Source organism: Mustela nigripes, chromosome 4 (assembly GCF_022355385.1).
Source record: "Mustela nigripes isolate SB6536 chromosome 4, MUSNIG.SB6536, whole genome shotgun sequence".
Classification (NCBI taxonomy): Eukaryota; Metazoa; Chordata; class Mammalia; order Carnivora; family Mustelidae; genus Mustela; species Mustela nigripes.
This window is the reverse complement of record NC_081560.1, coordinates 118651255-118664788: the sequence shown is the minus strand read 5'-3', so window position 1 is coordinate 118664788 and position 13534 is coordinate 118651255. Positions and strand designations below refer to the sequence as shown.

At 48.8% G+C, this 13534-nt stretch overlaps 1 protein-coding gene across 12 annotated transcripts in view; it reads right to left on the bottom strand.

The window, feature by feature from the left end:
• The window catches only part of SGMS1 (sphingomyelin synthase 1), a 267166-nt gene that overhangs the window by 16903 nt on the left and 236729 nt on the right, over nt 1-13534 (bottom strand). For all 12 annotated transcript variants that reach the window (XM_059397416.1, XM_059397415.1, XM_059397413.1 and 9 more), the window contains one exon: nt 4610-4727. In XM_059397416.1, the coding sequence (XP_059253399.1) occupies nt 4610-4727 (118 nt within the window). The remainder of the gene's footprint in view (nt 1-4609; nt 4728-13534) is intronic.

Sequence of the window (13534 nt, the reverse complement as noted above, 5' to 3'; positions counted from 1 at the left end):
TGGGATGGGGAAGGTTCAGGAAGTTATGTGGAAGAAACAGAGGTGAGAACAAAAAGGCAGGTCACGCTGACAGTAAGAAATGGGGAGGCGAGCAGAAAATGAGGTCAAATCAGGCACAGACACTTAGGTTCCACACACTTGAATGGGATGGCATGAAGCTGTTTCGGCAACAGAAGTGCTGATAAGGGGGCACTTATCCTCCCTAGCTAGAAAGAGCCTCTATCTTCGGCTCAGGTCATGATCTCTGGGTACTGCGATTGAGCCCCACATCTGGCTCTCTGCTCAGTGGGGAGCCTGCTTCCCCCCACCCCCACTCTCTGTCTGCTTCTCTGCCTACTTATGATCTGTCTGTCAAATAAATAAATAAAATCTTAAAAAAAAAATGCTGATAAGGGTGGGAGTTGATCACAACCCCAAGAGCACGGAGGGCGGCTTGCCCCACTCACGCTGCACCTAGAAAGCCTGAGAATGCACTAGGGAGCTCTCATGGTTCCCAGGAGTGTGTGGCCGTCCCCCCTTGCCGGCGCTGGTGCCCCAGAGGGTTCCCAGAGGAGGCCCGGGAGGCTGGGACCAGCACCGCTCAGCTGCAGGACAGGCCCTGACTGCTTGTCTGGGTGACACAGGACGACTGACAGCAGGAGAGGCAACAAGACCCTTCTGTCCTCACTCGGTGCTTTCCTGTCCTGCTGAACATTACCCCAGAGGCCGCCCAAACACAGCTCTTGTCTCCAGGGGCTCTTTCTAGCTAGGGAGGATCAAGGCACTAAAAACACCGTGTCACTCTGTGCAGTGTCCTGCTCTGATGAAACCCCCTCTGTTCCAAGGTTTGCAAACCTACGGTTGCCATGGAGACCACAGAACCTCACTCTAAACGGAGCCGTGGATTAACTCCTGCAGCTACAGAGATGAGAGCTGGAAAGAGCCAAAGTATTTCCCCCCTCGGCCTCAGGCTATCTGGATCCAGGCCCAGGGTGAGTGGTTTGTTTTTTCTCCCCTTGTGGAGTTTGCTAAAACAGAAAAAACTTTCTTGCAGGAAGCTAAGAACACTGAAGAATTCTCAAATACTTCTGCGGTTTTTTGTTTTCTTAGGTTTTTTTTTTAAGGGAATCCTAAACAGCGGGACAGGGATGACGAGCGGGTGCGCTCTGGTTTGTGCATGTGCTCCACCCAGGGAAGCTCTGACGAGCCGAACAGGCGAACCCCGGTGACACAGCCCGAACCCCGGTGACACAGCCCGGCAGCTCCTGCTGCAGGCCCATCCCGCGTCCCCAGGCCACAGGACAAAAGTGGCCCAGAAACTCCTGTGGGAAGTGAGTGCGCCTGCTGCTCCGTGGCTCCTCTCCGGGGCGGGAGCGCCTCTGAGAGGGGGGCCCCCCCGCTCTCCTCCCTCCTCAGTTCCCACGACCACAACATCCTGTCGGGTGAAGCACGCGGTGACAGCCAAAGAATGAGCAAGGGGAGCAACCTTCAGGGTTCCTCGACCCGCCTGCCGGCTCCCGCACATTGCGGCCACACGCCGTGAGCCCGGTCTCAGGGGAGGAATGACGCACGCCCACAACGGGGCCGAACGAGAAGGCAGGACCGAGTTCACCGAGCATGTTCAACAGGGAAGGTCTGTGTGGCCCAACTCGCCACGCGGGCCTGGAAGCGAACGGTCACCGGATAGGTCGGTCGTGGGAAAGGTCAGTCGTGGGGGACAGAGCACGGTGAGGACAGCAGCTTCTCTTTGACCTCCACGTGCCATTCAGCACCCACAGAGCCCCTGACGTGTGGCCGCCCTCACTCTCGGACTCCCTGGGACAGCGCCATGCTGCCCACCAAGGCCCAGAGGCCCTGATCAGCGAACACAAGAGCCAGATGGCGGGACCACCAGGGTGTGAGCCCCTGCCTCCGACCTCTGCTCTTCCTGTGACTCAGCCTATCTTTACGGGCTGAGAAGCCACCTCACTGGGCAATGGTTCAAGAGGGAGGCTGCTGTGGGAAGACCCTGAAGGGAGCCACTGGGCCGGGATGACTCTCCGGGAGGCTCCCTTTGGTCCTGACCAGTGAGCCCCGGGCCTCTGGGACCCCTCTCTGGTGCTCCCTTTCCCTCTGCCACTAGCCCGGACAGGCCACTGGATTCCCTGGGCTTAGGCCACCGGGCCAGGGGCAGAAACGGCTTCCAAGGCCTCCCCCAGCTCCAGAAATCATCCTGTCTCATCTGGGGAGTCCTTCCTGCCCAAGAGGTCTCCAGAGCCCACTTTCTATTTAGAGAGGAAATGGAGCAGAGAAAAAGGCTAATCGACACGACAAAGAATCAAATGGGAAAATCCGGAATGTGGACTATTACACAGAACCATCCATCTGATCTCTGTGAGCTACATATGGGGAGAAGAAAAGAAAGAGAAAGGACTGCCCTAGAATTAGAGACTAAAGAGACATAGCAACTAAACACAAAGATCTTGGCTCCTAACTTATACAAATACAAACCCTTCTTTTAAAAAGGCATTTTTAAAACAATCAAGCTATTCTATGAACTGGGAATCGCCCATGTTTGACTATACCAACAGCATCAGAGTTATCCATAAAACGCCCAAAATATTCAGATGCCTGCTAAAGCACATAACCATCAAATGACATTGTCTGACATTTGTTTTAAAATAGTTCAAAAAAAAAAAAAAAAAAAAGAGATGAAGCAAATGCAGCCAATTGAGAGCTTCTGGATCTAGGTGTTGGGCGTACACAGGCTCCCCATACGAGCGTCTCTACTCCGAGAGATACATGTGAACGTTTTCAAAATATAAATTGTTTTCTGAATCCTTTCTTCCAAGAGCCTGTTCTACAAAAGAAGTAATTAGATTTAACAAGTCCCTGACTGTTTTTGCTAAGCTGTGCTTGCGTTCCATCCCCTCCTGTGTTCCTCTACTTTAAAAAAATCCCAATTTCCAAATGACCGTCATGAAAGGATGGCCCAGGGCGGGATTTCTGGCAAACCACACACAAGTGGCCCGTTCAGGCTGGCTTTTTTTGCACAGTTCCTGCCGTGACCTCTGTCTTTACCAAGAAAAACCATAACTATTTATAGCCACAGGACCTTGGCTGGATTTGCCGGTGACTCAGGAGGGCTCTCTGAGCGCCAATGCTAACCAAGCTTGGGATGGCCGGCCACTCGATGGAGTGGCAGAGAGAGGTCCTCAGGAGATGGTCCACACGGCACAACCCCTCCACGTCGCACCCCTGACTGTGGGCTGGGCCCAGTATGCCGTGTTCCTTGGTGGAGAAACTTCCCTATGCACAGACTCCTTTAAGGAGCTCAACTCAACTTGGACAAACACTCGAAACTATCCATCTACTATTGAGAACACACAGTTTATCAAGCCAGGCTCTGGCCAAGAGTCTCCATTACTGAACCCTCACTGATCAGAAGATATTTCCTACAACCCAGCAGCCAAGGCAGCACTTGAGAGTTCTCACAGAGGCTGGAGAAGACGTGAGGCTGGCTTCTCTGGAGGAAGAGGGAGCAGGATGGGAGGCACAGGGTGGGGTGGGAGGCTGTGGATACAGATTGTGGGACCACTCATTCTCCATAGTTCAGTGAAGAGTTTGAAGCCAAAACAGAGTGAAGCAGGCAACCAGCCACCTTCCTGAGCGCACACCTCAGTCTAAGAAAGAAGAGGCCGCAGTGAAGCCTGTAATCTAGAAGCATCCGAAATTTCAAATGATAAAGACACCACTTTAAAAACCCGGTGAATTTTTCCACTCCTTTTCCCAGTTCTAGCAGGCAGACTTTTCCAGAAAGAACAAAACGTAGAGGGGAAGAAATGAAAGCACATGGGTGTTTTACCGACGCAAAGAAATGATTCCCAATGTGCCGCAGTGTCCCCTGCATCCTCCCGGCCTGGCCACGGAAGCCGGCCTCTTCTGATTCTTACTGCGTCAGATCTTAGTGGCCGGCAAACATTTGTAAAACTGAATCAATCTTCTGCTAACTATTTCAAAAGTCCCAGTGGTCTCCCTAGTTGGAAGCATCACAAGGTCAAGGTTAGGGGGTCAGGAGCATTTTGTGGACCTGACAGACAAACAGTGTCAATGAGAGAGGACTGGGGTTTATTTTAAGGGCAGATTTCTGTGCTACCTGAGAAGATCAACAGGACAAAATGTGCCTCCAGGGAACAGGGACCCTGCCTGGGTGGGGGAGGGTGCAAGGGAACAGGGACAGTGTCTCCGGCTCTGCAGATCCCCACTGCAGGATTAATAGAAAGAAGGGAGACCTACCACTGGAAGCCCAACTTTCCGTCCAAGAGCAGCAAAAGCATCTAAAAAGCTCTTGGATCTGTGTCAAGGGAGCGAGTAATATCTCAAATGTCTGGCAGGAAACCAGAGAGCTACACCCACACATGGGGCCTCCCTGCCTCCAGGACACTAACAGACTATGTACACTCCCAGCTGGGGTGCACTGGTGGGCGTGGAGAGTCCAAGAAGGGGGGTGTGCACATGTCCTGCCATGTGACTCCATAACGTTCCCGTGTAAGGATACAGGGCTTGGAGGACGTTCCAAGGCAACGGTCTCCTCCGGCTTTAGTTGGAGGCCCCCTGGGCAAGAGGACACACAGACAAGGGCCCGGTTTACCTTCGGAGAGCAGTTGAAATGCATGCCGGGCACCGGGAGGGTGGTCACGTACATGGTGATACAGCGGTACAGGTACAGCGTGCCGACGATACAGAAGAATCTTCTGCTGATGATGGACCTGGAAACACAGGGAAACAGAGGGCATTCAGTCATGGAACTAACTCTGCAGGCACAGCGAGGTTCTCAGGGGCCCAACACACCAAGCCAGCCCCCCCAGGGACTCGAGAACCTGAAGTAGGAACGTTCTAAGCAGAGCTAACAGTAGAGTGCCATGGTGGGGGGGGTGCTGACTGTCTCAGGGTGGGCTGGCCAAAGGAGCGTGAAGGGCTCTCCGTTGCCGCTAATGAGGTTTCCTGAGGCCTTACGCCCCAACTGACATTCACCGGCTGGGTAAACGGGGCCCCTTCTGAGTCATCCCAGCCGACCCCGTACCTGTGCTTCAACAATGACAGGGTAGAGTGTGTTTTCAGTCATAAAGAGGGAAGAGGCTCAGAACACGAAAATGGCATTATAGTGAGAATTCACAATTTATCTGACCTTGAATGAGTCAAGGAGATCTCTGAGAAAGTATGAGGTCAGGAAAGGAGCCTGTCTGGTCAACCGTATGTGACCCCCTACCTCTCTCCGAGTGGGAACTCTGTAGCCATGGGACAGGCCACTAACCGAGGAGCTCCTCAGTTTCTGAATCCGTAAACGGGAGACAATAAAGTAGAGATCACATATGGAAAATTCCAGCCTCAAATGTCTAGGTTACATGTATGAGTCACAAAATAAGAATTAAAAATCTTTCCAATTTCAGCTGATGAGTCATTCCAATGAAATTATGTGACAGACACACGTGAACAAGCATGCGTTTGGTAACTTTGCCTCCAGTTCCCTGTCGGTTGACTAGATTAAGTTGCACTAGCTTGGGGGAACCTTGGACAAAACACTCCCTCCCTTTCTACTCCTGTCCTGCTTCAGTCCTGTGAGCTCCTCTCTCCTCAACTGGGAGGAGTTCTCATGTTTCCTTGGCCTGGGGCAACCTGAGTTCAATAAACAAAAAAAAAATCTTAGAAACAATGGACAGGCTTTTCTCTGAGATACTGAACATTTACTCCGTAAATCACAGGGCAGAACGGACATTCCCACTGAAATGCATCTTTGGAAGCCATTCCCACTGAAATGCATCTTTGGAAGAGAGCTGGTATCACCTGCATTTTTTAACAAGAGGAACAAAGTAACGTGTCAGTTGTGTGAATAAAAAATTTAAGAAAAAACAAGGGACACCTGGGTGGCTCAATCGCTAAGCGTCTGCCTTCGGCTCAGGTTATGATCCCAGGGTCCTGGGATCAAGTCCTACATCGGGCTCTCTGCTCAGCGGGGAGTCTGCTTCTCCCTCTGCTTCTACCGGGCCCCCCATGTGCTCACTCACTCTCAAATAAATAAAATCTTAAAAAAATATATTTTTTAGTACCCCCTGCATTTCATTCCTAACTGCAGCAGTTAAAGTGGGTTACTTATAATGTATGGATACAGCTCAGTGTGTTGTCCCCCGACCCCGATTTCTGAAACTGGGTCAGACCTGCTCACCACAGAGGCATCACTGTCTCCTAGCAAAGCTGCGCACGCCACCTCTGAGGACAAGAATTAATTCAGCATACAGCTGTCCTGCGAAGGTATGTACCTTTAATTTTAAGTATGACAAAAAGCACAACACAATGAAACAGTACAAAGAAGAACAATGCTATAGACTCTGTAATGTCTGACCAAGAATACTCAAAATACCAAAGTGAATTTTCCATTGTGAGATAGAAGGGTCATCTCTCTTCAGAAGAAAATGCCCTCGCTAGCCCTCCTGCCCGTCCAAACAAATTATTTGCAATTTCACTTGAACCTCACAAGAAAGATCTAAGACAAAAAGCGGTAACGTTTATCTGGATCTATTATCTCTTTGGGGAAAGACAAACAAGGTGACCACTATCAGTCCACTTGGGTGAAGATTACAATTCAGATTAAAAAAATTTTTTAAAGTAACAAACGCGGAAGATTCAGCCACAATTATTCTATGACTTGATGTAAAAATGTCAAGTGACTTTATCATGTGACTTCATCAATATTAACAAGTTGAGAGCAGCTGTTTGCAAGAATGTTATCTTTGGCATTTACTTAATCTTTTAAAAATTAATCTTAGAATAGCTTCAATATATAATGTTAAACCAGGATCTCCTCGCACAAGCTTTAAAATAAAGTAGGTTATAAAAGTGTTTCGAAGAATTGTACGCACTTAAGGCATTTTCTTCATCAAAGAATTTCATGCATTACAATTTTTACTTACTCAGAGGTTTAAAAGTTCAAGGTGCGTGTGCTGGCCCCAGCAGCACATAGACAAAAATTGGGATGATAAAAGAAGACATGTTTTTTTTTTAAAGGGTTAAAATTGTTGAAAATGTGACAAGGCAACAAGACGCCAGAGAAGACGTGTTAATGAGATATTACAAGAGATGAAGTGAATGACAAGAAGAGGATGCTGCTGTAATTCTTAAACCACACTGGGGTTCTCTGACATGGGGTCCACTCTCCTTTCACGCTGGAAAGAAGCCTGCTCCCCAGCCCCGCATACTGTCCAATGACCGGGACCTTGGGGGAGACTTGCACTTGGCCTCAGTTATCTGTCTTGCAAGGATTTGGGTAATAGGCTCTTAACTACTTTTCCTGAGGGGGAGAAAAATCCTTATTTGTTAAATATGATAATAAGGAAACAAGAGTAAAAGTGTTACTATTTTAAAGATAGCTATGAAAGACTCGTTAGAAGAGCATGTTAAGGCCAGAACAGGTGACATTATTAAACATTTTAACATCCGTATTTAAAAAGGAGAATGTGCTCAAAACCTGATTAAATACTACCAAAACTAGCAGCAGGACATTGTTTATGGCATTCGGCACAATGATCTAAAATTCTAAAGAAAAAGAATGGGGGAAAAAATAACCACAACCACACTACTGTGTAAAATTTAAGTACTAGAAAGTTCTTTCGTTTCCCACAAGTTGTCTCTTGCAACTAATCCACAGCCAGAAAACAGAGAGTAATTCTCTCTGAGCTCAGACCTGATCGGCAAGCTCTTTATGGAAGCTCCTGGCTTTGGGGAACACACAGGCCCTGACACACAGCAACGGAACGAAGCAGTAATCCTAAACCCAGAGGCAAAAAACAAGAGGGAGCACACGTATTGGTGGGCAGAGAGTCAGGAAGACCCCTGGCTCTGGCACAGTCATGGAAGCTAGGGCCTCATTCAGGTCCGGGGACCAGCTACAGCATGGAAGCGCATCGCCACACAGGCACTAGCTCCACCTCTAACAAAGGCTCACGTGGTGACCTGGGCAGTCCTGTTTACTTTCCCTGGAACTCTGCTTCCTCGCCAGCAAAAGGCTGCCTCATCTCCTCCTTACGAATCAAAGAAATGCTAAGGAGGGGTTTTTCCAAGCGGTTATTAACAGCAGCTAGGGTTCTGCCAAATTTCTCCTCTATGCTGAGCGCTGTGCCACTTAGTCCTTAAAGTCACCCGCAACGCAACATGACCCTGTTTCACAGATGGGAAAACTGAGGTTCTGAGTGCAAGCTGCTGTATAAATATATCACACAACAGAGAAAGACTCAGGAAACGGTGTCGGACTGTGAGGAAATCCTAATTTTACCTGAGACGATACCGTGTGTACTTAGAGATGAGCTGACATCCTAACACTTTTAAGTTATGTTTAAAAATTTATTTAAACTCAGGGGTGCCCTGGGTGGCACAGTCTTGGCAGTCTGTTAAGCGTCCGACTCTTGGTTTCAGCTCAGGTCACGGCCTCAGGGTTGTGAGACCAAGCCCGGCCTCAGGCTCCACGCTCTCTGAGGAGTCTGTCTGGGATTCTCTCTCCCTCTGTATCCCCTGCTCACAGGCATGTGCTCTCTTTCTCACATAAATAAAATCTTTAAAGGAAAATCTATGTAACTCAAGATTTTTCACTCTCAGTGTTGTAGGTGGTATTTCATAAGGCACAACTCTCTAAAATAAGAATTTTGATACTACTTTAATAACTGTGTTAATTATGAGACTACTGAAACCCTTCTAGATTGCTAACATGAAATGTGCCCACTTCCCGTCACTGTTTGCAGATGGCGCTCAGCTGCACTTACAGCCTGTGTCTACTTGGTCCATCTGAAATGGCAGCCACACCTCAGTTTCTATCTCACCTGGACTTCTGCTTCTCCCACCTGCTGTCCCTAATTCCACCCATGCCTCCCTAAAATCCATTCCACACAGACCCACCAACATCAGTTTTTGGAAACAGATCAACAGATTGTGTCCTTTGAAACCCTTCAATGGGGGTGCCTGGGTGGCTCAGTCAGTTAACCAACTGCTTTCAGCTCAGATCATGATCTCAGGGTCCTGAGATCGAGCCCCATGTTGGGCTCTCTACTCAGCAGGGAGTCTGCTTCTCCTTTTCCCTCCACCACTCCCCCTGCTTGTGCTATCAAATAAAATCTTAAACAAAGAAACCCTTCAGTGGTTGCCAAATGTACTTTATTTTTTATTTTTTTAAAGATTTCATTTATTTGACAGAGATCACAAGTAGACAGCGAGGCAGACAGAGAGAGATGAGGAAGCAGGCTCTCTGCTTGGCAGGGAGCCTGATGCGGGGCTCGATCCCAGGACCCTGAGATCATGACCCGAGCTGAAGACAGAGGCTTTAACCCACTGAGCCACCCAAGTGCCCCCCAAATACACTTTAAATAGAATCCAAATCCTCTTCCAAGCCCAGAAGACCCGGATGCGTGGCCACCTCTCTCCACCGCTCTCCGCAACGTCCTCCAGACTCAAGTTCAGCCCAGTGTTGCTGGTGCTCTCGGAACCTACACTGCCAAGTCCCTCCCTCCTCAGGTAGGACCTGGACTCCCAGGATCACTCGGGGCTTGGAGACGGGCCCCTGGAGAAGCTCCCTGGTGCGCTCCATCTCGGCTTCCTAGTTCAAGCTCTTCCCCACCACCACCCCACGTAAATGTCCCATATGCCACTGAAGCTCCCTCCACAGAGTTCTCAAATGTGTTCCCCTCGCTGTACTTCCTTGCTACGAGCCCTTGGCTTCCCTGGATTATGACAACTGCTCAGTACTCCCACTGAGCTCAAACGCCCCTCAACCTGACCCCGTTACCTGTCTTATCTTGCAAACATAAAGCCCACCGCCCTGGGCAAAAGAGCCACTTACTCTCTCAGATCCTAGCTTCCTGCTTTTGCCCCAGATCTCTTTCCTTGACCTCTCCCATGATCCTGGCTGCTACCACCCTCCCCATCCACCCCAAATGCCACTTCTGCATGAAGCCTTCCAGATGTCCCCAAAGGGACAGTCCCACTCCATCCTCCAAATCACTTCAGAACTTTGGTTCTACCTTGTGGTATTTTCATTCATGCCACTGGCACCACCACTGGCAACAGAGTGTCTCACCCCTTCTACAGGAGGAAGCTCTTCAACACAGCCCTGCCGGCCTCATCTTGCCGTCCTGGGGAGACTCCCGACGGTACCTGTAGACACTTGGTTCTGTGCCTCAGACATCTGCTTCTTTACTCCCTCGGACAGGCCCTTCCTGTCTCTCTCCATAAACGTTTCTACTTTCAATTCTTTCCTAGATTGGCCAGAATTAATCTGCACTGATGCTTGCTCTGCAGCCTGTTGGCACGTATAGTGAAATGTACATTTGCTAAGATCACCGCTTTCATCCCAGCAGGATTGCAAACCCCTGGCGCCTGGGGACCAGGTCCTCATCCTCCTTGCCCGTCTCCTCGCCGCCCCCACCGGGGTTTCAGCTGCTCCAGGTGGCTTAATTCAGGACTTTAGGAAAGAGGATTCCAAGGAATGGTTTGTGAAAAAAACAAAAAGGAAGGAATAAATGCTGCAAAACAAAGGGTCAACATACATCTCTCCTGGGAGACCTAGAACTCATGTAGTACTTCCTATGTGCCCTACATGGGGTGGACGGCACCCTCTGTGAATCAGGAGAATGAGACATGTCCCTGGACCCATCCCAGACACGTGTCTGCACATGCCTTGTAAAATCTCTTTGAGTTGGCTTTTTAAATCTTCGGTGCTGATTATTTTAACCATGTTCCTGCTTAGCGTCTATTACTGTCCCATTTTACAGATGGAAAAATGAGGGTGTGAAGAGTTTAAAGGCTAGCCTGGGGGCAGAGTCAGTCAATAAGAACTGCAACAGGCCCTTGTGTCCAGACTTTCAATTAGCTGCTCTTTTTACTAACAAAGTTGTCAAGGCAAGGGGAAAAAAAGGTTAGAGCTTCAGTTTCTCAGCCCCAGGTAAAAGATGTGCAGTAATACAGTTGTCAATTAAGTGCAGGAAATGGTCCACGCTGGTTTAGGGAATCTGCAAAGAACAGATCACATGACAAAACTGTCCCCACTCAACCCATTTTTTATAAAAATATATCACTTCCTGGATTAAATGTGGATTTAACATCAAGAAAAAATTTTACTGAACGATAACATCAACATGATCTACTTGAAAGAGCTACAAAGAATTAAAGTCAAGGGGGCTTTGCTGTTTTCAGGCTAGTAACAAAAATGAATACATATCTGAGTACGTATATACGTGTGCCTATAAGTACAGCACACGCAACCACCTGTATGTGCATACATAACACAAACACATACCTGGTACACCCGATTTTACATGAACAGCTGTATGTGTACATACGTGATGCACAGACAATACATGTACCGCCAGATCTCTCCTGCACCAGAACATACCACCTCAAATCCCCTAACTCAGGGGCTGGTTTGCACCACTAGAGGAACAGACAATTCATGTTTGCCCTGGGGCTAACGGATTAACCTGAAAAGTAACACACTCTCATTTTCACAGAGGGTTTCGAAAACCTTAATAAGCACATCTACCAGCAGCAGTGGCGAACACTTACTGAATTTTTGGTCCAGTAACTAGCACAGGGCAACACTCCTGCGACGCGAGCTGCTGCTATGACCTGTTTACTCATGTGGTAAGAACACAGGCGCTAGGCATCATTGTGGGCACTGGCAGTATATGGGGGAGCACAATGGACACAGAACCTGCCCCGTGGTGTGAGCTTGCTCGTGGAGGAAGCAGACAATAACCAAGATAAGTAAGTAATAAATGTAGATGTGATGATCTACATTTAATCCAGGTAAGCAAGTAAACACAGAGCATGTTCGGTAAGAGTAAACAGTAAAACTGAACGAGGCTGTCACGGGGCCCGGGGGGCAGGCGATGATGACACGGGGACAGGACGGGACAGGACAACATTCCAGAGAGAGGCCAGCATGTGCACGTCTGCTGAGCATGAGGAGGGGGAAGGGTAGAGTGCTGGCAGGACCTCCCCGGTCGCCACCAGCCTTCTGGTCTCCAAAGTGTATGCGCTGGGAGAAGGGGGACATCCACCAACTTACTCAGAGAGTGACACGGGTGATCTACTAAGCTGAAAAATGGCACAGTGACTGGCAGGAGGCTCCTGGCTGGCCTAGCTGAGAGGGGACAGTAGAGACCGAGGGCAGCAACAGAGATGGCCAGGAGCCCCGGTGGGATTCACAGGCCCCCAATCTCAAGAATGGGGGATCAGGCCTGAGAGCGAGGAAGGGCAGGGATGCCCCTTCTGAACAGGGCGTGTGGTGGGACGCTGTCAGGCACGTCCTACATGTTACCTCCCTCCATGTGCGTGACGATGTTGAGACAGATGCTACTGCAGGACCCCCATTTCCCAGGGGAGGAAGCTGTGCCACCACAGTCATTCCGCAACTCGCTCAGGAGAGTGAGCAGCCTGAGGCCCAGGTGATCTGCCACCAGTAGGATTTACCTCGTAATGAAGCGCGTGGCTGCCTCCATAGCCATGAGGACAGGCAGGTGGGGGACAGACGTGGTGACTTCTACAGCAGATCATCCCTAATGGATTTTTAAGAGAAGCGGGGAAAGAGGCCATCCCTGGGTATGCTATAAAGTAGAAGGCAAATATAATACTATTTAAAAACACACTCGTATAGGGGCGTCTGGGTGGCTCACTCGGTTAAGTGTCCAACTCTTAGCTCAGCTCATGATCTCAGGGTCGTGCGTTCGAGCCCCGCATGGGGCTCCGCATTTAAAAAAACCAAACCAAACAAAACCCACAGTCATATATATATTATACATATCTGAGCGTACACAGGAAAATATCAGAAAGGTTATAAACTCACTGTTTATGTCTGGCAACATGACAGGTAACTTTTGTTTCCTTTTTGTTTCTCATCTAAACTGCCTGTGGGGAAGCTGCTGGGACTTCCTTTTCTCCCGGTGTTATAAATAAAATTAACAAATGAAAATGTGTATTGTCCTTATGTACCTTTCTGTTCGCTCTCTCCCGAGTTGGTTGAAAAGCCTCTTACAGAGTGGCTGCACCAGCTTGCATTCCCATCAACAGTGTAGGAGGGTTCCCCTTTCCCTGCATCCTCGCCAGCATCTGTCATTTCCTGACTTGTTGACTTTAGCCATTCTGACTGGTGTGAGGTGATATATCATTGTGGTTTTGATTTGTATTTCCCTGATGCTGAGTGATATGGAGCACTTTTTCATGTGTCTGTTGGCCATCTGGATGTCTTGTTTGCAGAAATGTCTGTTCATGTCCTCTGCCCATTTCTTGATTGGATTATTTGTTCTTTGGGTGTTGAGTTTGCTAAGTTCCTCAAAATGTTGAAAATAGAACTGCCCTATGACCCAGCAATTGCACTACTGGGTATTTACCTTAAAGATAGAAACATAGTGGTCCAAAGGGGCACGTGCACCCGAATGTTTATAGCAGCAATGTCCACAATAGCCAAACTATGGAAAGAACCTAGATGTCCATCAACAGATGAATGGATCAAGAAGATGTGGTATAGATACACAATGGA